At 45.3% G+C, this 23350-nt stretch overlaps 2 protein-coding genes across 7 annotated transcripts in view; both read left to right on the plus strand.

Moving 5' to 3' along the window:
- LOC126541464 (uncharacterized) overlaps nucleotides 1-23350 on the plus strand; it is a 72530-nt gene that overhangs the window by 16556 nt on the left and 32624 nt on the right. For 3 of the 6 annotated variants that reach the window (XM_050188204.3, XM_050188202.3, XM_050188205.3), the window contains exon 1: nucleotides 14133-14333. The exons of 1 other annotated variant lie outside the window; for it this stretch is intronic. The gene's annotated coding sequence lies outside the window, so the exon portion shown is untranslated. Of the gene's footprint in view, nucleotides 1-14132; nucleotides 14334-18293; nucleotides 18310-22119; nucleotides 22244-23350 lie in introns of those variants that run through there. 2 more of the 6 variants (XM_055076668.2, XM_050188203.3) reach the window with 2 other exon arrangements.
- On the plus strand, nucleotides 13087-14042 carry LOC126541470 (dynein light chain LC6, flagellar outer arm-like). The gene has a single exon (XM_050188216.3). The coding sequence runs from the start codon at nucleotides 13572-13574 to the stop codon at nucleotides 13890-13892; it is 321 nt and encodes a 106-aa protein (XP_050044173.1). The 5' UTR covers nucleotides 13087-13571; the 3' UTR covers nucleotides 13893-14042.

The raw sequence follows: 23350 nt of genomic DNA on the forward strand, positions 1-23350 counted from the left end.
CCTATAAATACGTATCTAAGGCGCTCGCTCGAACTGACAAACGTCGCTTGAATTAACAACAAAGCTCATCAACGCATTGCACAGTTCAGTAACGGTTGGGAAAAAAATGAACAGCGATGCACACCCCTTCGAGCAAAGTATGACTGTAAAACATAATTGTGATTAACACGTGCGCTTCGTTTCCCAGGCAGCGTTACATACACATCATGAATTTCAATTCGTCCATGCAGCATCTGAAATGAGACGTTAAGCCGATTCTTTTGTCTTCGTTCCAATTTTCCAATTAGCCGGATCGACTGCAGCATTTCTGTGAGTGAATCTAACCGACGGTACTTAGAGCATATAGGAAGCGCATAGCGCGGCGTTGAACTTTTTATAATTTGTTTTTAATTCTTATTTTTTTTTAATTTGGTTTTGAGAGATACGCAAGAAAACGCAAATAAAACTCAGACCACGAACTCTGCGTAATGTAGCCATGGTATAGTACCGACCATTTAAAGAACCTGTATTTTTTAATTTTTTATTTTTTTTTTTGGGGGGGGGGGTCTTAGAAAAGAGATAAAAGAAGATACATGTTTACCGACTAAAGTGTACACGTACAACTCGAATCTACGGTTTTGATGGTGACGGCACTTTGTTGTTTGACCTTTTCAAGAGCAAGCAGACACGGCGATGCAAGCAAATGTGCGCGCAGAGTTCTGCACCAACGTGTGTGTGTGTGTGTGTGTGTGCGGGGAGGGGGGGGGGGGGGGGGGCTTGACAGCAAAAGGTTTTCGCAGCGTGGAGCACGCGGTAAGAAATTCTCTCCGCGGAATCACCAGTTAATTAGTCACGCAGGAAAGTTTACAGGGTATACCTTTGACTGATAGAAATGGTACGCGTTATAACTGCCACGAAATGTCGTATATTTTCTTATACTCTACGAGAGAATGCTCTTTAATGTAATGCCGACTGTGTGCGTAGCCGGGACATTCGGGAAAGTAAAAGTGAGCCATGCAGCATGCGTGAGTAAAGGATCTTCACAGACGGAAATTGAATGCCATCGTCACTGCACTCTCTATACGGGTATACCGCGCGTCTCTGCGACGGCTGTCTCGTATCCCTGAAAATGGAGACAGCTGTTGTCTCCAGCAGCGTTTTTCTTTTTTAATGAAAATCTATAATACTCTATTTTGCTTTTGCCGGTGCACTATATGCGCACCAACGACATTATGGGAAAAAAAAAATTTACTGTTGCCGTCTTTCTCAACATTGAGCTGGGCGTTTGGTACAGCAAGTCACATCCGTGTTTTACACGGCCTGCTTAGGCTATAAGGCATTTCTGGCCGGGCTCTGCGATGTATAGCAGATTTTCTCAGAAAAAACAGTATTCATCAATGCAGTTGATGGAAAGAGCAAGGAGCGCAAGGTGGCACACGGGTGCTCTGCAAGGCAGTAGACCCGCCGTGGTTGCTCAGTGGATATGGTGTTGGGCTGCTGAGCACGAGGTCGCGGGATCGAATCCCGGCCGCGGCGGCCGCATTTCGATGGGGGCGAAATGCGAAAACACCCGTGTACTTAGATTTAGGTGCACGTTAAAGAAGCCCAGGGGGTCGAAGTTTCCAGAGTCCTCCACTACGGCGTGCCTCATAATCAGAAAGTGGTTTTGGCACGTTAAACCCCATAATTTAAATTTTTCAAGGCAGTATGTTGAGTCATTTTCTATTTAACTGTATTGCATCTCAGTTGCCTAATGCCTTACGTGCCTCACTGAGCTACTCAGATGACCTGTGCATAATGGATCTGGAGCTCAAACATTCATTTCATACAGCAGAATCTGCAATAAGGCTTAGATAACATCAACGCAATTTGAATCAGTCGAGGCGTGGCTCTCTCACAAGAAAAAAAAAAAACCGCTGTTGGTCCATTCACAAGAAAACTAATGAAGTAGTCTAGTCTAATAATATATTGGAAACCTCTGAATTATGTACGGCAACCTAAGTTCTTTAGTGTTGTCATTGATGGAGGACTAACATGGGAAGCGAAATTAAATACGTGGAACAGAACATTATACCGTAGTGATAAATGTTCTGCGAGGTTCTGCGAGGCTGCTCAACATCATAATTTCTTCGCGTACACTGTGTAGCCATATAGGGCAAATATTAGCGTATCCCGCCCCGGTCCTTTAGAATCTATCCTGCTCCTCGGATGGTGTTATTATTGCCTTCTAGCCAGAATTTTACCTAAGTCTTTGAGTACCACGTGCAGCGACAGGGACTTCAGTAATGCAGAGGGCGTGCCAATCTTCTTTTCAGGCACTTAATTGTTGATATAGATCAAGGAGCGCAATAGAGGCTGAAGTAGAATTAAGGACTGAAGTTAAGAATAAGATCAGAATCGACCATCCCTATAGAAACGTGCATTTAGAATATAATATCAAAAGGAGAAAGGCAAGAGCTAAAGCACTCTTGCAGGAAATAGAGCAGCAGAACCAACTGGCATCTATAGTTGATGCTGCTTGGGTGAAAAGTAAAGAAGCATATACGGCCATTGTATCAAATTCTCAAGGAAAGGTGCAAAACGCTATCACTATTTTTACCACGGACCCCATGGTGCATGGCCGAATAAGCGGCAATTGCTCTAGCCATCGGGAGTAATAAGTAGGCAGGCATTTACAGTGATTCAAAAGCCGCTATAAAGGGTTTTGATAAATGCTACGTAGCTGGAATTGCAGCTGAACTTTTTGAAGCCGTTGGGACTATGAGAACTGAAATCCGATGGTTTCCTGCGCATACGGGGAAAGTGGACGAGACTCGGGTAAACCTCAATGAGGTTGCTCATGATTTGGCACGAGGACTTGCTAACCGTGACAGTCACAACCGAGCCGTTAACCATCAAGCCAGGGAATATAGAGATCATTTTGTAACTTACAATGACATTACCAAACATTATTATCTGGGACGCGAGCGATTCCCATTGCCACATTCGAAACTGAACAGGGCTCAGGCAGTCTCACTGCGCTTATTGCAAACAGGTACATATCCCACGCTGTGCCACATTAATAAAATATATCCATAGAGGAAGATTAAAATGGACTGCAACGATTGTAATGGCATCATTGGAATCAGACATATGCTGGCAGGATGTCCCGTGACTCTCCCCAACCTTGTTGAAGAATGAACAGTAGTGTGGAAAAGATTTAAAGCCCATTGTTTCAAGACTAACTGAGGGCCGCCCAGAGGGCCCGTGATGTCGCTGAAGGGCTTGGCCTGACAGTGCCAATGTGGGAGCGGCCCTGCTTGGCTTAAAAAGTCGAGCCTCCGAATCTTATTTCAACAAAAGTTTTCACACACACACTAATATTTGTTGAGAGATACCGCCACTATTCTCGCCTGGCAACGCAGGATGCACGTCCCCCGTTTCTTCAGGAATTAAATCGTAGAAACGGAGCCCATGTGCGCGCGAGAATACAACACTGCAGAGACATTGTTCCTGAGAATACGTTTTGGCAAGCAGAAGCTAAGTATGCTCCATGGCTGTTATCAATTCCAAAGGTTTCGACCAAAGTGACGGGCATCTCTCGCAAATGTGACCTATACCAGTAATAGCCGTGAAACAATTAACGCTGTGGCATGTCTGCTATATACCTACGGGGTTTGCATTCAGCTTTACACAGATGGCTCGTGTCAAATCGAAAGTTCAGCGTCTGCATTACGAGAGAACAGAATGTTGAAATTATCAGGCGTCACTTCATCTCTACCCCTGCCGAACTATATGCCATAATGTCTGCACTGACCTTCATACGCTCACACCCACTTAAACTGGTCCTCCTGAGCGACTCTCAAGCATCTTTGCTGAGAATTAATTCCGCGAGCATGAACAAAAAATGGTCATTCCCTACTAAATGAAGTATAAAAGATATAAGCAAAGGTGATAAGGGGGCTTGCAAAACGAAACCATATCGCAGTCCCTTCCTATAGTCACTGTGACATTCCAGGCTACACAACGGCAGGCAATTTAGCACACGTGGCGTACACCGAAAAATGAGACCCATTCTGATAAACTCTCTCTCACTGCGATGCACGAAACAGTTTACGTCGACTGTCAGCCCGATTGCCGAGAGCTAATTGGTTTGAAGACGGTGGTCGAAACTCCGTTCTATTTCAATTTGACTCAAAAATACACTCCACTATTTCACTAACAGTCACACGTTCTCTCGACACAGTAATACACAGATTATGACTAGGCACTGCGTGCACAGTGCGCGCGTGTGTATGTGTGGCGGGGCGAATTCACAAAGCTTTTCGTTCGTAAGTGCCCTTTTACATTGGCTGACTGGTCGCCTTCGCTAATAATGTCCTACATCACTATTGGCTGGCACGTACGCTTTTGGCGTAAGAATGTTTTGTCAATGCGGGCCCAGAAGGTACCGAAAACCTCGTGTGTTGCACCGCAGTATTCAGGCTCAACACCGAAAAAAGTTGCGCAGATAAATTGTGTAACTCTTAACGAGCGGCCGCTCTCATTGGAAAAAAAAAATATTGGGGCTGTATCCAACAGCTGAACTACAAAAGTGCGCAGTTAGCGCCTTAATTTTTGGAAACGACAAGGATTGCGGATAATTACTAGAGCTTCAATGTAACATGATCTCCATGAATTATGTTCCACGGTTATACGCTACAGTTATTAAGTGCCCCCTTTTATTTATTTATTTATTTAATCTATTTATTTATTTACTTATTTATTTATTCAACACACTCAGTGCCATTATGGAGTTACAAAGAGGAGTGGTACACTTGTGGTACATTGTTGCAGATGTAAGCCTCGGACGCAGATTGATTCCGGGTTGCAGGCAATGGAGGCGGGGAGGTGATGTCATCCCGATGACGCCTTTGGCGAACGAAAGTACAAGTTCGTGCGGCGGCTTGGCACTTGAACTTTAAAGCGGATGATCAACACGTGACGAGAGATGTACGATGGCGCCGGAAAAAAGGGCGTTCTTGAGATCATGGTTGGAGGAAAAGATCTTGTGGAAAAGGCAGAGTCGGGCAGTCGTTATTCTGCAAGAGAGTTCGGAAGATTGAGCGACGACTTCAGTACAGACGCGGGGCTAGAAGCACGATAATAATTTTAATAAATATATCAATAAATAAATATAAAACGAGCTGAGCGGTTCTGGATAGCTTCAAGATAAGAAACTGGCGCTGATGACCGGGGGTCCAATATTGCATGGCGAGGCGTACTATAGCTTGAACCTAACCAACTTTTTGATTGAATTTTGATTTTGATACAACCTGTGGTGTAACCTTGTATTGTATCGTGGACAAGTGAAGTACAAGTGAACTGCAAGTGATTGTGCTATAATCTTAAATGACATTGATATATAAATTTGTGTGTTGTGTCGTACAATGTGCTAATTTAAACTTTATGTCAACTCTGCGTTACCGCTTTCGGACCTTTTGTTTACCTTTTGTGTTGATATATTATCTCGTGTGTGTGTTTGTTTTAGCCGACCTATATCTTATATAAAAGAGAGAAGGCGTAGCGGGCATCACCCATGATATCAACGTCTCCTACACGCTTTAATAGGCAAAAAAACAAAAGCAAAGTTGGTTTTTAGCAGCTAAATATAGTGACATTTTATCAATTAACAATCGTATCGGTGGTTATCGGGCAAATTCTGATCTCCGCCACTGCTGTAAGGATTGGCCAGTAAAAATTAAAATTCCGTCGCTAACCCCTTATGTTCAACAAACTTCGACAGTCGTTTCAAAAACCCGCGGTATCCAAAAAACCCTATTCATTTATTTCCCTTTGTTGTGAAGACAGCGACGAACTGCCTGTCGGCAAGACGGCCAGTTTATCGATTCTGTGATGTGTAAATCATCCTGGCAATTTCCTTTCCAGCAACGTGTCGCGAGGGCACATGCGATTCGCTTGTAACCACCAGTCGAACGTTGAAAAAAACAAGTTTCATTCGCGTCGCTGGGCCGACGCTTATGAATGTGTAAATTAGTTGAAAAGGTCAGTGGACTGTCTACAGATATGAATATACTTCCTTCTCTTGTAAACTTCACTCGCAAGAAAAGCTTGCGCCTTTTTTTGGTCTTATCTTGCCACCAACAACAATAGAGAGAGAGAGAGAGAGAGAGAGAGAGAGAGAGAGAGAGGCTTTGTTGATGCAGTGATTCGTATACTGAAGATTCACGATGGTCAGGCCCTCTGGTGCGGACCTTCCTTTGGTAATGTCCAAATTCACCTTACAAAGGTTGGCGCCCTCTGGATTTAAAATAAGGCTATGTTTTTGCTCGTTGAATGCGCCTGACGCCATCTCGGGAGACGGAAACAGACGTCGAATTGTGGTTAGTTCTCGCCGCCCGGTCCGCGAGGCATTTCTGGCAGGTCGGATCCGGGCTGGGCCTCCCATTGTGCCGTGGATCTGTTGTCCGGTGTTACGCTTTTGAGGTTGGGATTGGGTGTCATCATATATCTTGTGTACTGTTCCAATTTCACGTACCCGGTACTTCCGGGTCACCAACGGCACCCGCGTTATCAGCGTGACGTAGCATTCTTGACAGGAAAGCAGCGAGCGCAGAGTTTTCCAGAAAGGAAACGCAAGCAAAACAGATGACGATTATCGTTGCGGGACAAGATGAGCCCCAAAGGGTGCAAATTTTTTAAAGAGTGTATTCGTCACATTGATAACGCGCACGCCGTTCGTGACCCTGAAGTACCTCGCGCGCAGCGTTAAAGAAAGGAAAGGCGAGCAAAATATAGGACGATTACTGTTGCGTGCCAAGATAAGCCTCAGAGGGCGCAAACTTTTTTTAAGAGTGTGCATGAAATTATAGTCCGGCCAGTCTGCCTACCGACAGCAGCGGCGGTTAACTTGCATTAAACATTAACTTGTTAATTTACATTGTAGTCTATGCGGTACATATAGCTTCCAAATGGTCGCCTTCGAGTGTAGTCTTGAGACAGTAGTTGACAAAAAGGGAACAGCCGTTATATGGAAGGGTGTCTATAACTCTTCTGTGCACCGTTAACAGAAGTCTTTATTACATGGGGGACTGAAGACGTACGGTAACGAGTTTGTGAGCCAAAAGTGAAGCTAAAGGCTCTCTTTTTTCCGTTGACGCGAAAACTGATCCCCAACACGCAAATGCACACTAACATGCGGTGAAATGAGTTTTTCCTGATCTGCGCATTGGCCCTCTTCGTACGCCTCTTTTATTCCTCCCACGCTGGTGTTCGGGCTGACTTCTTACTGGAACGTGTGTGTGATCGTCTCCATTACCCGTCGTATAGAGGCTCTGAGCACGAGGCCGTAGATTCGATTCCCCGATGCGGTGGTCGCATTTCGATGGAGACTAAACGTAAAAAAACGCTAGTTTACATAGATTTAAATGTGCGTTAAAGAACCGCAGGGAGCCAGAATTCATCCGGAGCCCGAGTGTCGCTCTGAGGCGTTAAAACCCGCGAATCAATCAATCGCGTTCCCCATTATTTGCGCACCTTTTTTAATATTGCATTTTATTATTTCATTATCATTTTTTTCTCTCGGATCCCTATACCTTTGGTTTGTGCGTCAGAACGTTCTCGACACCAAGCGCCTGTTTAATGACGATCATATATGCAGGCGGCAGTGCGTATACGTGCTGTGAATTCCATCGCAACTGCCACCCGCGTCATCGCTGAACTTTTGGTTTCCCACGCGCCTCTCGCGTCGTCCTCCTTCTCGTGCATACAATACGCACGTCGTCGTGAAACACGTGACAAGGAGCTCTTCCCCAGTCTTTCTCTCGCCGCTCATTTTGGTCCTCTCGACGACGCGTCAACGTTCGTACTCGTTTCACTCGTCGATCAAACGCGACGGCCAAGCCGCGCGCACGCTTGCCTTCCGCTACTTCGGGGCGCGCCGAGCGCACGCACACTTTAACGCACACACTTGCAAAACACGACGCGCAGAAATGTCTTTCGCCACGAAACGTGGTCACGTGGTCCTCGCGAAAGGCTCGATCAAAGGGGTGTTTCTTGCGTTGTGTACACAACCTCGATCTCCTGCAGGGGCGTGCGCCTTCGTGTTTGTAGTGGAACGTGGTGGAACCACTCAAGCAAAAAAAGAATAAACGAAAAAGGAGGGAAACAAAAAAAGAAGGGGAGAGGGGGAAGTGGTCGAAAGGAGGATGTGTCCATCCGTGTAGAGAACGCGTCCGTGCGTGTGTGTTTGTGGTCTGCTTGTACACAGTGTTTTTGCGCGAGTGCTTGAGTGCTCGCAGGCTAAAACGAACTTGGGCGGGGGGAGGAGGGGGGGGGGGGGCGAAACACGTTGACGGGGAGGCAAGTGATGGAGGCCTCCTTTTATTTCGCGATTGCGGAGCGCCGGCGGCGGCTGGCGAAGTAGCAGAAACTGGTTTTTTCCTCAGCACGCGCTCTCGACAGGCTATTACACGCTCTCAGGAGAAGAGAGGCCTTCTCTGGCGAGATGTCTACGAGCTTTCTAACTGAACGTGCTTTCCTTTTTTTTTTCCTTTCCTTTTCATTTCTTTTCAATTTTTTTTTTTCTCGCTCGAGCGGTGAATGACACGGCTCAGGTCGACGTGTCGATGTTATGGTATATACAAACAGGTGGCCGACTATGTATACTGTAGCACGACCTAAGTTTGCAACATCAGAACATCTCGCACCTTCCTTTCCTCGATGACGGCATTGCGAAAGAGAGCAAATACGCCGACTGACGCGTGGTGAATCGTTGCGGCGCTCCTTGACGACCTGTCGAATAAGGGATAACAAACCGCGCAATGTCGCAATTCCAGAGCAAAAGTAAAGAGGAAAAGAAAGTTCATTGGGCGAGCGTTCCGGACTGTCTGAGTGAATGAAGCTTGTTTCTAATAAAACGTACGTTGTTGGGGTCTCGGTGCTGACGCCCGTTATTGCGAATGGGTCGCAAGCCCCAAGGGTAGCGTTGGCCTGGCGGCCTGGGGCACTGGAAGCATCCGAAGGTCCCGGCAAAGCAAGAGTAGACTGGTAACAGAACAACTTGTTTATTCTAACATAGCAAAAGAGCGGCCGGTCAGGTCGACCGAAGTGGAGAGACGGGAGAGCACGTAACTCAACAGAACAAATCGGAGCCTCTCTCCTGGCGTCCGGGGGCAGCTGCTCTTATACTCTCGGCGTCGCGGGCCAGAAGGAAGGTCACGGGATGAGCCCACGCGACGGCGGAGCATGAGCCCACGACGGCGCGCACGGTCGAGCCGAGAGACATGGTGAGCCGAGTGTAGTGACGCATCGCCAACCCGCCGACGGACAGACCTCCTGGCACCTCACTTGGGGAGCTCCGCTCCCCGGCTGCCGCGCTTTGACAAGCGTGGGCACACACACACACACGCACATACGAAGACACGTGGCACTGAAACACGCCTGGACACGCTTGGCGGGGAGGCGTTGCGGCGGCGTCGAACGGGCCAAAATGTCCGCCGCTTTGAACGAAGCCCCGGCGTCCGTTGCATCCGCGCCGGCATTACCGCGCGTTGTAGGCGAAACGTAACAACGTTCGATATGGAAACACATGCAGCGGGAGAAAGCCGCGTAACAGAAAGGAGGAAGTAAAAGGTTTAGATGTTTTTTGCAATTGCAAAAAACCGAGGAAGAATACGCACAGAAACAAAACTGTGCATTAGGAAAAATACGTGACAAATGTCATCTGGAGTTGCTATGTAAGGAGGCTGTTTTCGCTATTCTTAGTGGACTTTGCGCCAGCGCACATGTTCGCTCTACGAGCAGCAGGTGCATCCCATTGAAAGCGACAGGTCGCCCGCCGTGGAAATGAAAATGGGTGAAAAAATAAACTGGCCGACACTTGGTAAGAGCATGAGTAATCGGAGCATCGCAGGCGTAATGCGAAGACGTGGGTTTGTATCCAACCGGCAGCCAGTTGTGTTTTTTTTTTTATCCAGTTTTCATTTCCATTAAGTTATCATTTCTTAGCAGGGCACGGTATTCCGTAAACACATGTTGTGAAATCGGAGAACCCGGATGTTGCAGTTCTGCCCTTTTCATCACTCTTGACGCTTTCGGCGGCGAACGGGTGATATAGTAAGCGCACTCGGAGGACGCTATTTCTGTCTCCTAACGCTGGGTTCCAATTATATCCGTCCCGGATTTGCCGTTTTTCGATTCGTACTACATACGTAATGTTGATGCAGTGTGAGAGGGCGGTTTTTCGCATTACGTGGACGAAAGGCCAGACAAGGTGCGGCCTTAATTCGTTTGCGCGCGAACATAGCAATCACAAGCTGTAGCGTTGATAACGCCGATATGCATGCAGACTTCCTTGTCGGCGTGTGTGATCGGTTCAGCAAACAAAAATATGTGGTGCCAAACACGTGAACCATGATGTGCGCGATAGTCACGAACCTTGTATATCCAATCTGAACGGCCTTATCTCATTCTCTACCGGCTCCCTTCAGCTATCTTATCGCCCTGTCCTGTTAATCCCATAATCCCTCCTCGACTGCTGTCCATCGTTCAGGTGTCGGCCGCTCGAACCAGCAGCAATTTCCTTCATATCCATTCATTAGAATAGTTAATTCGTTATAGTACTAGTACTTATAGTTATAGTACTTACTATTAATGACGTGTAGTCATCTCGTCTGCTGAAGTTAAAGCAAAACGAAAACTAAGAAAAATATTAATAAAGAAGATTGCATTGCCAATTTTTTTCTTGTCTTTTACCTTTAATCTCTCTTTTTTTTTTTTCTGGTTCAGTTAGATATAAAGACGCGTGATCAATACATGAGCACAGAGCAGCCGCCGTCGATAGCGACCAAGGATTGAAACAGAGCTATGCGCTTCGAACCCCGAGAGATAAATCTGCAGGCAGAGTTCAGCGATGGGGTTCCACGGAGGACACAGCCACGGAAGCGGGCGTGTGGAAGAGGGGGCGATGAAGCTCGATAAATGAACGACCGCTCGGGACAGGGAAAGAAGGTGAAAGCTGCAACGAGTTAAAAAAAGAGCAAGGTAAAAAAAAAAACGGCCATGAAGGAGCAGAAAGAATAACATAAAGAACTAGTAGGGAGAGCGCCAAAGAGAGAGCGTATATAAAAAGGAGAAGAGAAAAAAGAAAGCAAGAAAAGGCTTCGGAAGAGAGCGGAGCGAGCTGCGGTGCCAGCAGGCCAGCAGGCGCGCTGTCTCGCGGTGGAGTGACGCAGTCGGCGTCGTCTGCTACCGCTGTGACTACTAAGCTATCTACAGTTTCAGTCGCAAAGGGTGCTCAAATAGAGCCTGCCCATCAAAAACCGGGTTGCTGCAAATTGAATAAAAATTTTGAATGTTTAGCAGTTGTCGCGCAAACCTATGGCGGACGATAACCTTCCACTCGCGTCATATAACGGCGAGTCTGATTGAAAACTATCGCTTCGTTTTCCACTCGTCCAATAGGCGCACTTCGGTTGACTTTTCTGACTGCGGTAGGTGGTTGTGCATTGCAGAGTAAAGAAGAAATTACGCTGTATCGTAAAAACGGGCGTCGCCCTGGCTGCTCTATGCTTCGGATCGGACCACACATATTATTGTCGGTTTCCTAACCTATTGTGAAGCGTCACTGGCGGTCAGAGGCTCGCGCACTTTCACTCAACTCGTCGGCATTCTCAATACCTCAAAGGAAGACCGCGGTCTCTCGAAAGTCTTGGCATTTCTCCGGCATGGAGGTGCTTGGAGTGTTCACCGCACGATGAAAGCCCTTTAGCTCTCTCTCTCCTTCCAGATGCTCCCTCTTTCCTCTTCTTGTCTTTTGCTGCAGCACGTTGATATTGATCGCCGCCACTGCTACCCCGCAGACCTTCTTTCTTTCGTCTTCTTTTTTACTTCCTCATTATTTTCTCTTTCGCGGCGACAAGGCGCCAGAGCCGCTTCTCACTTTTATTCTTTTTTTATGGACCTCTTAGGCCTAATTAAAATGACCGCTAGCCAGAGCCAAGTGTCCGCACTACGGCACCGTGACTATGGTGTGCGCCGTCCTCGGATGTCGGTTTTGTCGGTTAACGTTCGTACTTCGTTCGCGATGTGTGAACGCAGTTTTGACTCTCCAGCACTGGCGATTATTTTGGAACGAAGGGTTAGGCGTTGCTCTTGAAGCGACGAAATTGTGTTTCCATAAGCTTTGAGCTGACGTTCGCGAGCTCACGAGCGCGCATTTTGGTTTTAGGTTACATTTCATAGTCTGGAAGAGCGAGAGCGAGAGAGGGAAAATGAAATAAGAAAACAGAGCGATTTCGGTCTTGTACGTGTCTTCGTTCAGGCACGTCAATTTTACAACAACGACGTTGTCAACCGCTATCACACCGCGATAGTGATTTAGGTGCACGTGTGTGAAAACGGCTACGCATATCGTCGCCTGTATACCAGGAGCTAAGCAAGGAAGCGTAGAAGCCGAGTACGTGTACGCGCTGCCTAGAAGGCAGCTGTTGTGAGTGACGGAGCAGGTACAAAAAGCGAAGAGAAATGCAAGAAAGAAATATCTGAAGACGAGTGGCCATGAGAGCGGTATTTAAACGATGAGTGATTGAATGGTAAGATCATGCATTGCACGTATGCCAGCGGCTCTAAAACACTGCTACAATTATCTCTGCGTACACAGTACTGGATTACCAGCGTCACTCTCAAGAAATCTTGATTGGCAGTGGTGTTCGGGCACATACCGTTGCACAATTAGCGTCAAAGAGCGTTTTCTGTGGTGCAACTCCGGATGCATATCGCTAGGTTATTTGGATGGTGCTTTATGTTTCGATAAAGTGCTAAATTAGAGAACGCAGATAGCGATCGCAGGGATATATTCAGTAAATTGGGTCGCACCGATACTTAAGCTTATTGCGTCGCGGCAATCGAAGTGATGTAGTTATGTGCACTTTTCCTTCGCTCTCGTCATCATCTGTAATCCTTTCTGCTGCCCATTTTGTGCTTACCCACTGCAGGGCAGCAGATCAGAGTATGCTGGCCCATTCTCTGCACTTCCTGCAAGTATATTCTCTCTCTCTCCATATGCAAGATAGAGAGTGAGAGAATGTCTTATTTATTTGTGCTGTTAATGTGTTCAGTAAGATTCACGCGCTTTGGAGCTGGTGCAGACCACCAGTGGCGTCGATACATGCATGGTAGATCTGTAGCTGGACGGGGTCTCGTGAAGATAAAGGAAGAAAAGCCACAGTGTCGGGGATGCGGATTCAATGTTAGAGATTGTCAGATATGTATATACGTATGCAGTGAGCGCTAGAGGTTTTTTTTTTCTTTTTTTTTTTAATGCAGCGGGAACATGAGTCCAAGTACCCGCGCAGGAATCGGTGGAGCCCTAACGACCATGCATGTGCGAGCGAAATTACGCGACCAAAGGCACGCTCGTGTAGTCGACATGCGCGAGACGAGGACAAAGTGTCCACTGCGAAAACGCGCTGGTCCGCGCGTCGGGCGCCCATTCGCCACGCGAGCTCGTTGTCACCGGTCACGAGCTGCGCTTGCTGTGGACCGCTGCCCGTGGAAGCGTTCGGAACCGGGCTTGGAACGAGCTCTGCCCCCGCCACGACCTCTGAGCTGCAATGGCTGCGGCGACCGCTAACGCACCCCCGCCGGCTGGCATGGACTCCAAGGATCCCGCCATGGACGTCGAGGTCCACTACGGGGACCTGCCCCAGGATATGATCAACGAACTCCGTGACGTGGCCTCCAAGGCCATGAAGGATTCGAAGGACTGGGCCGACATCGCCACCACCATCAAGACCGCCTTTGAGACCAAATACGGCCCCACGTGGTTCTGCGTCGTGGGCAAGGACTTTGGCATCACGGGAACCTGCGAGATGAACCGCGGAGGCTTTGTTTCCATAGCCGGGGTGGCCGTCGGCGTCTTCAAGTTCAAGTAATGGCATTGGCTTCTCCACCGCTGACGTACTGTACATGGCAATCCGCCGAGCGCTCTCCTGGAGCAGCTGGGGACTGCATGCATTGATCCGGACCCGCAGAAGCAGCAAAAATTGTGGAGAAATAGAAACCCAACTGTTTTCAGCGCACAGCCTCCCTTGTCATTTACTTCTGTCTGCATAGTTCAGCTTTGATTGGCGCGTATGACGCGTTAAATGTTGTCAGCGGGTCGGCTCCCCATGACGCAGGTATCCCGCAGACTACTTTTTTCCAAATGAGAGCTTGGGCATTCCGACGTCAGGCGGACCTGCGATCGCCGACGTTGCCGTTCAAAATGGCGGGCCAAGATCGTTTTGTTGTGTGTTCTGGCTGCTGAAAAAAAAAACGACTCTTCAGGATGCGTTGGCTTGGGTGCTTTTGTTGCAAACGCCGCTAGTGCTTGCGTGAGTACTACGCTTTTAAGAGTTCTGGCTGCCTAGCGATCTCACCTAGGAGTGTTTTCAGTCGAGGTGCTCAGAGATGTTCGATTCCCCGCCGAGGGAGAGCTGTCTGTCAAGCCTTTTCTCTTACCACGGGCCTGCTTTGTATTTATTTTACTTTCTCCCTTGACTCGATTTCGCATTAAGGCCAATTAAAAATACCGCGGCATTATCGCTACCCCCTGAAAACAACTCGGGATGTCTCGCGAACTCCGCGGTGGTCGTCCAAAAAGTTTAATTCTCCTCTTTGTCCCGTACACTGCGGTGTCTTTGTCAAGCACGAGTACCATTTTGCGGTCCAGCGCCCGACTTTGCGGACGCTTCATGAAGCATCGCTGCCGAGTCTGGCACGAACCCGTGCAGACGCTACTGCGAGTGCGTGCGTCAAATTTGGTTTGATCTCTTGCTCCGCGCTGCCGCGCCGGTGCCAGCGAGCCAAGGCCCTTCAAAGTTTCCGATGTTTTTGTTTTGTTTGCTTTCACGCTTGATCGTCTTCCGAATGGGCCGTCGGCTACCGCCCGTCACCCGCAGTGTGTTCTTTGACCGAAGGGAGGAGAAAACGAAGAAATTCGATGCATTAACGTCTTTCGGTTAGCCCCTCCTCGGCTGGTGTGTATACCATCCTCGTCATTTAATTGCTGCGGCCGCGATCGCGAAGCCGCGTCTTGCGAAAACGGCTGTGAAGCGATACGAACGGCACGCTCATCTCCGCCTCGTTGCGCGCTCGCTTGTGTTCCTCGGTGGGGGTCGCCGTCGCAGTGGTGGCCTCTGAGCAGCACGCAGTTTGGATCCGTTTTAACTCGCCCCGAGCATTTCCTCCGAGTGTTTACTTTTGGTTTCTTCGCCTCCTCGTTTTTCACCGACGGTGCAGCAGTGTATGCTTTCTTCGTCGGGGTCTAGCGCAGGCCCGCGGTGTTTTGGACAAGTGTTGGTTTCCTTTGTGCGATTAGGTCGCCAAGCTTAGTCCCCATTTTTTTTCTTCAAATTTTGTTCTCTCCCATTTTCTTTGCAGAGCATATGAGGTACGAAAAAAAAAAAAAAGAAAGAAATTCAAGGTGCCCGGCGGTATATGCTAATGATATTGCTCAAGGCATTATTTTCTAGCAGTATTCTGCCTAAGAATATTAATTGTAGCCAGTCCTGGGGCAAAACATTGCGAAATTTGAAGCGGCGTTCTGCGTTGTAAGAGCTCCCTCTCCTCGAAGCAGGTTTGGCGTGTCTGTTTCCGACTTGCAACTTCATATTGCTGCAATGTTTACTTACCCGCACTTGCGCGAGAGAAGGAACCGTGGGAAAGCTGAAGTTGGTTGTTGGTGGGTTTCCTGTAAATGTGGCTCATACCCACTATAAGGGTTTGGCAAGGAAGCAGATGGGATTTAAAAAGATAATTGCCGAAGTCTAAAAAAAAAAAAAACAGATCAATCCCGAGAAATCTTCAGATCACATTAAAAGTAAGTGAACGTGACAAAAAGTAAAAAAACGTCATATATGCTCTGAGTTTAGCAAAGAAATAATCTTGAATCAAATAGAAATTTCTAAATTGTGCAGACACCCCTATGACAATCTGCCATAGACGAGGCATCTAAAGACACGATATTAAGAATGTAAAGATGAATTCTGATGTGGTGAAATGGTGCTTTTAAAATAAATTTGCCCAAGTGCAGTAATATCAGAAAGTAGAGTGGTGGACAGCTTGGGATGGAAGTCTTGTGAATGCTCATCATTTGGGGCTAAGTGTCGTTTTGGGCTTTTGGCTCGAGAGGTAATGTGAAGTGCACAAATGCTCATCAAGAATGACTGCTGTAAATGGTCCAGGGTTGCATTTGAGAGAGTGGTATGAACAGCTTGCGCAATGTAAATTATTAATCAACTGGAGTGGTAGTTCACATTCTCTTGCCGCCAAGGCAGCAGCTCACCTTGGAAACTGTGTATGGGGGCTGCATTTGCACTCCATGTTTTATTAAAGTTAGGTGGGAACTATTACCGTTCCTTTTTAATTTCACATTTGAGTTTGAGTGGAACCCTTTCTGGCTGCTATGGAAAACTAAGAAGAAAAAATAGAAAGAGACCAAGTTCCAGTTTCATATGAAGCAGCAGCCTTATTTTATAGAAATATATTTGGTTTTGCATTCACTTCACTGTTCGTCATTGGCTCACATTTTGTAGCACTGCTGTTATCTCTGACATCATCCACTCTACACCTGATTATAAGAATGTAAAATGAACTGGATTGTTAATAAAAAGTAGGGCATGGATGCCTGAGAAGGATGTTAGGAACTGCATGATTAGGATTTCACAAATGATGCAGATTTTATTTTCAGCGTTTAAAAGAAAGTAGCAACAGGATCCTTTTTTTTCTGCTGCTCGTTGTGCACACGCTATTGTGTTCTATTTTGATTCATTATACTTCGCTCCAGATGTTGTTTTTGAAAAATACGCGTAATAACAATTGCATTTGACGTATCTGAAATCCTGGCTGCATTGTTTGGCTCAGTTCAGATGACGCTTCTAAATAGGTAGCTTGCAAGCAGAACCAAAAATGGCAGAATAAACTAGTTTTCTTTATATAAATACATGGTCTTCAGTTTTCATATATCATAAAATCACACCAAATAATACACATATACTTTGCGGCCATAAAAACTGAATACAATTTGTGGAATATATTGTAATAGTAAAAAAATGTCAACTTCACTGTAAAATAAAAGGTGCATTGTAGTTTCTTACAGCTTCAAGTAGTGTGAAGGAGTAAAAAATATTTGTCGCTGATTCTCTGGGTTATGACTAAAGTTTCTCAGCGGAATCTCCTAACGTGCTTGCATTTGTGTAGCTCCAATCCTTTGAGCCCTGAATTTTGTTAAGTACAGACTTTTTCTTTACATATTTAGTATATAAAAGTTTCCACGAACACAATAAAAAAATTTAGTTTTCTATTTTACAGCAAAATTAGTTATTGCATCAAACGGCAATACCATAGCTAAAAAAAAAGTTGTTGACACACAGATTATATGTAATTTTAAAAACCCATAGAGATCTCCTCATTAATGTTGCAGAAATACGAAGCTGGTTTGCATTTCCATTGAATGTAATGTTAGTATTTGTAATATCGAAAAATACATAAAGCTAAAATGAAAGAAGCCAGTCGCGAATGCTGAAACCTCCTGTTCATCATCGCGCTGCCTGATGAATGCATCATATGTGAGCGGAGTTGCCTGAAAGGGTCTTTGGCTTCTCTTCAATCAAGAGAAGAGGTTCTGCTCTCAGTTCACTGAGTCATCTTTGTCGTTACTGATGATTGATAATTGCGCCTGAATGTTATGGAATTGTTTTAAAAAAGTCAACAAATGACTGTCCTGAATGTTTTCTCAGAGCTAAATACAGCAAAAACCTCTGCAACACTTGTAAGAAATGCTAGTGAAAACATATGGAAAAAGCTATGTGAAAGCACTCTTGTTCTTACAGCCAGTGAGCAAGTCAGCTAAAATTCGCACATGATTAAATGGGCCTAACATATCTGCTAGTTTTGCTTTTCTTGATTTCTTTTTCGTTACAACACGGCATTCTTTGCCACATTTGACCCCACCTTCTCTTAACTGCATCGCAACTGAGCTTTGCATTGAAAGTATAATTCTTCCTATTTATTTCATTTTCTAGATGTTATTGCAGCCTTTTCTTTCCTCATGTCAATCGATGCCTCCATGGCCTAAAGGTGTAAGCGTGTGCAGCAGAATAATGGTTGCCAAAAGGTGGCATAGCTTGTAAAAACATTACGATATGGCAGAAAATGCCTGAAATGGCACGCTATATCATACATGATGCAGCAATAAATTCTTCCATGAGTCTTGGGCATAGGGTTTGCTATATTGTATACATTGTATTAGACTAAGCAAAAACTTACCCTGAACTCTTTTGCATTGCTTTCAGGTGTTGCATTGTAAAAGTAAGTTTTTAATATGTGGAATTTTTTGTGATGTGGAATAATGGAATTTTTATGATCAAGTTTGCCGCATTTCTATGGGGGCAAAATGCAAGAACACCTGTGTACTGTCCATTGGGGGCACGTGAAAGAACCCCAGGTGGCCAAAGTTAATCCGGAGTTCTCCGCTACGAAGTGCCTCATCATATTGTGGCTTTGGCTCGTAAAACTGTAGAACTAAATTATTTTAATTATGTTATAGAAAGTGGGATTCCAGTTTCTTAGCAATTAACGCGTTTCTTTTTTCTTTTACCTTTTTTCTTCTTACTTTGTAATAGAAGAAATGCCAATCTGAGCAACTGATCAAAGATGGTGAAGCTGTATAAGCAAGTTCGAATTACTAGGGATCTGTTTGCTAGCTGTTCATAGTGTTGATTCCTCACCGATGTCCTGGCCATACTCGTACAGCAGCTTCAGGGCTCCCACACAGGCTTTATTGCTGACTTTGCAGGTTTCCGCTGCAGTAGCCATGCAAGCTTCTAGCTGACTTCCAACGAAATGCTAGTAAGATGCAACATGAGAAACGAAAATTACGGAGTGCCAGGGAAAAAAAAAAAAACAGCAAAGAAGTTGTCTGTTCAAGTTATGTATGTGCGAAAAAACTTTCGTTTTATAATCATTGATAATTACGTTTAAAGCAGAAATTTGGAACTCTGCCGCAGATTGTGTTGCTGGTCGATACCAACCACACTGGCCTTCACCGTATGGTAATAGCTGGAGAGCTCACTTTAACATCTTCACTGTAAAACTTGGAACAGATGGAAGTGTAGAATGTAAAAAATGTGCACTAGTAGACAGATTACTGCTCACCATTGTGTTTTTTGTCACCCTTGCGGCCACTTGAACTTGGCATATATTGGTTCTTTGGTACCCCAGCACAAGTTCCTGTTGCTATCAGTGTCCAAGGATTGTTTTTCTGTTTCAGTGAGCTGCACTGTGTTTTCAAAGGCTATCGTGCTGATCGGCTGCTCTTTCCAAAGAGCTTAGCTCCTGCTGAACGATCTCTCCCTTGTGGTGCACACAGAAGCCTCAAGTGCATCTCCATATACCAGGGATTGTAAAGAAGGTCCAGATGTCAACTGTTCTAAAGCAGCTTACTTTCTAGCTTTTACAATAAGTGTATGTGGACCATGTCAGTATTTACACGGACAGCTAGCTGACTTCTACCCATTCCACAGCTTCTGTCGTTTTGTCCCATCTGCACTCGGGCCAGATTTTGAATATAGCATATGACAACGTCCACGATATCAGAACTTGTCATCCTTCTTGGTGCTGTTAAGTATGTTGAACAGGAATCGCTATAAAATGAGCTGTAAAATGAGCTGTGGTCTGTAATTTCTAAAGCCACCCTTTAAAAAGCCTGCAAATGGAACTGCATCATGAGAATTATGAGCATCTGATTTCAAACATAGTAAAAATTTACTATCACACTGTCGAAAAAGGATGCAATATGATTTTGCAGTGGCTGCGTGGTCATTGCTGCATTTTCAGCAACTGTATTGCAGATGTAGTCCGATCCAGTGATAACACACAGTCCATGCTCATCCATTTATTGAGAACGGACACTGCTAAGGAATTTTGCCAAATTGCTCGCAACCTCACCCTGGCCCTTTAGAAGGCTCGGAATTTGAACCGTTGTTTGTTCGTGCTTGATAGATCGCTGCTGCTGTGATTACCATCAATCCTCTCCCAGTGTGATGCTATTCTTCGTTGCAGTTGTAAGGATAGCTTTCACAAATTTGCACTCCTTCCTCATTGGAATGGTCGACTCCCCCAGATGCAATCGCTGCAACTGCAAAGAGACTTTGAGCACCTCCTTTGCCATTGCACCAGCTTCAATTTCTGTCAGTCTCTTCAGAGCAGCTTGAGTTAACTGGACGGTCTAACCTCTGCTCACTTTTTTGGGGTAGTTGCAATCCATAAGAAGCTTGTGCTTGATTTTTCAAAAGTGATATTTAGTATATAAGGTAAATCGAAGGTATGGCATTTCATATTGACCATTGTGGTTTGCTTTGGCAGCATATGTTTTCAACGAGGCACCTTCTTTTTTTACTTTGTTGCGGCTGTCCTAAAATTCTTTGAAGGTCTAACTTTTTGAATAATTATAAAAACTTTTTTGGATGGATAGAAAGCAACATGTATCTTAACATACTTGCATTCCTGCTAACCTAACAATATCTGATAAACTAAGGACACCAGTTTTGGCAACTTCCAAAGTGTATAATGTGACTTAACCCTTTGTGAGGTGCTACTTTTTCCTTGAAATTTCGTTCATAAAATCTGAAGAATAGCATTCAGCAGGGCAAAAGAAAATATTTGACACGTTTTTCAAGAAACATGGTGCAGCAGTTCTCGAAAGAAAAGTGGTACATATATGTACCACTGACTTTACTAGAAGAAATGAAATGTGGTACACATTTGTACCGCTGTCCGCAGGCGGTTTAAAATGAAAAGACAATGTGTAACAGGAACGATATTTACAAAGTCAATGCTGCTGTTCACTTGTGGAATGGCTAAAAATATTCGACACATAGCGGAACTTGGCATTTGCTGCACAGAAAGCTCGTTCGAACTTGCTGCTGTGTCGTGGAGCCCAACCTACACCTCGTCGACAGGCCGACCGCTACGGGTGACGATCTCGGCTGAGAAGTCTGATGTCGTCAAGAACTCCTACCATATGCTTGCCGTCCCCTTCTTGCTGTTACGGGCGACAATCCTTTGCTATTACCTCCGCTTTCAGAAAGAATGCAAATGCACGGCCTGTGCGATTTGACCGGTGCGATAGCCGTCCACTTAGGCCTAACAACCCCAGCCAAAAGTGAGCCCAGAACAGACAATTCAAAAAGGTGAACAATTAGGGCACCCTCAATCTATGTATATGGTTGCAGATGAATCACTAGGTTCCATTTAGTAAACGGGTAAAAGGATACACTTAGTAGGCATGTTGAAGCATCGTTTTGAGTGAGTTTTTCCCACGCTACAGCAGCACGTACTGAACCGCAATGAAGACATTTGCAAAATCTAAGTTACTCTTCGCGTCATATGACGGAATAAAATAAAAACGCCCATAAAACTTTATAAATGCCTTGGTAGGTGGCAGCACTAGTAAAATTGGCTCCAATTTGAACAGTTGTTTCATTACGGGCATTTGAAACGTGCCCAAAAAGTGGTACATATTTGTACCACTGTACCACAAAGGGTTAAAGCATTTTACTAAGTAATCATGGTGTGTTTGTTTAAAAGACAGCATTCCTGTGTATATATGTCAGTGGTGGGTTTTTATGCTGCAATTCAATCCTCTCTGATATGTGCAGGTGACATTTGCGGATGTCCTTTAGAAACTTGCAATGTGTTGCATGGACACTGATTGTGTTATTCCAGAAAAAAAAAAAAAGAATGCTTTGGGCTATCAACAACACGTTACACTTTATGCTTTTGTGCCACTGATAATTTTTTTTCGCACCAACATGGCACACCGCTAAAGATTTACAGAAAGGTTGCTGCAAACTAGACAAGCATGTTGTGTGTTCAGCCATGACGAACATCTTGTCATTGGGAAATTCGCAGCCCTTTGCATATGGGTCAGCTCTGCTTAGGCTTCAAAATGAGCCTATAGGTGTTGCAAGTTATGCATTTTTAACATCGTTCTCTTATGCAAAATTAACATATGTTTACTGTATTGCTTGGTTTCTTGCTTGCATGCTTAATGTAAACTCACGCCAAATACCTAAAGTGGCCGTTGCACATTTTTTTTTTTTTTTTTTTGTGATACAGTTTTCAAGAGTCTTGCTGGTGTGACTTCTCAGAAACACTTGTTTTGGTTAACCACCATATAAACGGAGCTTCATGGAACTGACCACTAGTGGGGAGATGCCGTCAAGTTTCCATTTTCTTAAAAGTAAGCATTAAATAACGCACAGACAGCAGAATAAGTCTGTTACTGTTTGCATGACTACCGTTAGTTTCCTTTCTATTATTATTATCATATCATACTTTTCATGTTTATTTGAAGTCAAGAAAGAGCAAGGTGTTTTATCATGATTCCTAGTATGGTTTCTTGGAATTAATTTATAACTATCATCATTCAAAGCAATATACCAAGGAAAACTGGGAGTGCAAGAGTCCTAGCAAACAATGGATTTCTGGGGCTGTCAGCTTAAAGGGCCTCTCACCAGGGCTGGTCATTTTGAGCTGACAAGCGCAGAGCATACAATGCACGATAACGATTGTGTCTGCAAAGTATTACATCGCTACAAGTCACAGAAAGATCTGAAATTTCAAGCCGAACGCCATTTTCTCTTCTCCTTGGGGCCGCCGCTCTCCAAGCCGGAGGATGACTTACACGTGTTCGTGCTGTGACGTTGCTCGTGGTGACATGTGACTTCGAGAATTATTCAAGACATCTGTTATTTGTGTAATATGTGCTGGAATAGACGAATTAAAGCTTAAAGAAATAATAAAACGCAAACCGAATATCTGCATGTTTTTGTTTTCGCATCGCAGCAAGAAAGATTTCCGTTTCGTCTGCTTGTTTCTACGTCGTACAGTTGCATGCAGGCACCAAAACTGTCATTTTCTGCCGTGTTCCAGCTTGCGATCATGCCCTGTGATCCGCTTGTGTCTGCCTCAGCATTCACGTAGCACTGACATACCGTTAGTCAGGTATACGTTAGTCAGGTGTGAAACGAGCGAATCGCGACACCGTCAGCGGAAGAAAAAAAGGCGGGGCCCGTGATGTATGCGTATGCGTCACGCAATCCTCTAGGTCCAATGTAGGAGAACGCCGGGAAGGAATTTCGTGCGCGGAGGCTAGACAGGGCGAGTGGAGAGTGTCTCGCTATGCAGTGGAGCTTGCCTCCTGAAATCATGAGTTCACGGCACTGAAATATTTCTATCTCAGCTATTAATGAGCCAATTAAAAAAAATTTTTGTGGCAGAATGCTCCCTAGAGGACATGTAACAACTTTCAGCGAATAACCAAAATTTGCTATGGGGCCCGGTGAGG

Source organism: Dermacentor andersoni, chromosome 2 (genome assembly GCF_023375885.2).
Source record: "Dermacentor andersoni chromosome 2, qqDerAnde1_hic_scaffold, whole genome shotgun sequence".
In the NCBI taxonomy this organism is placed as follows: Eukaryota; Metazoa; Arthropoda; class Arachnida; order Ixodida; family Ixodidae; genus Dermacentor; species Dermacentor andersoni.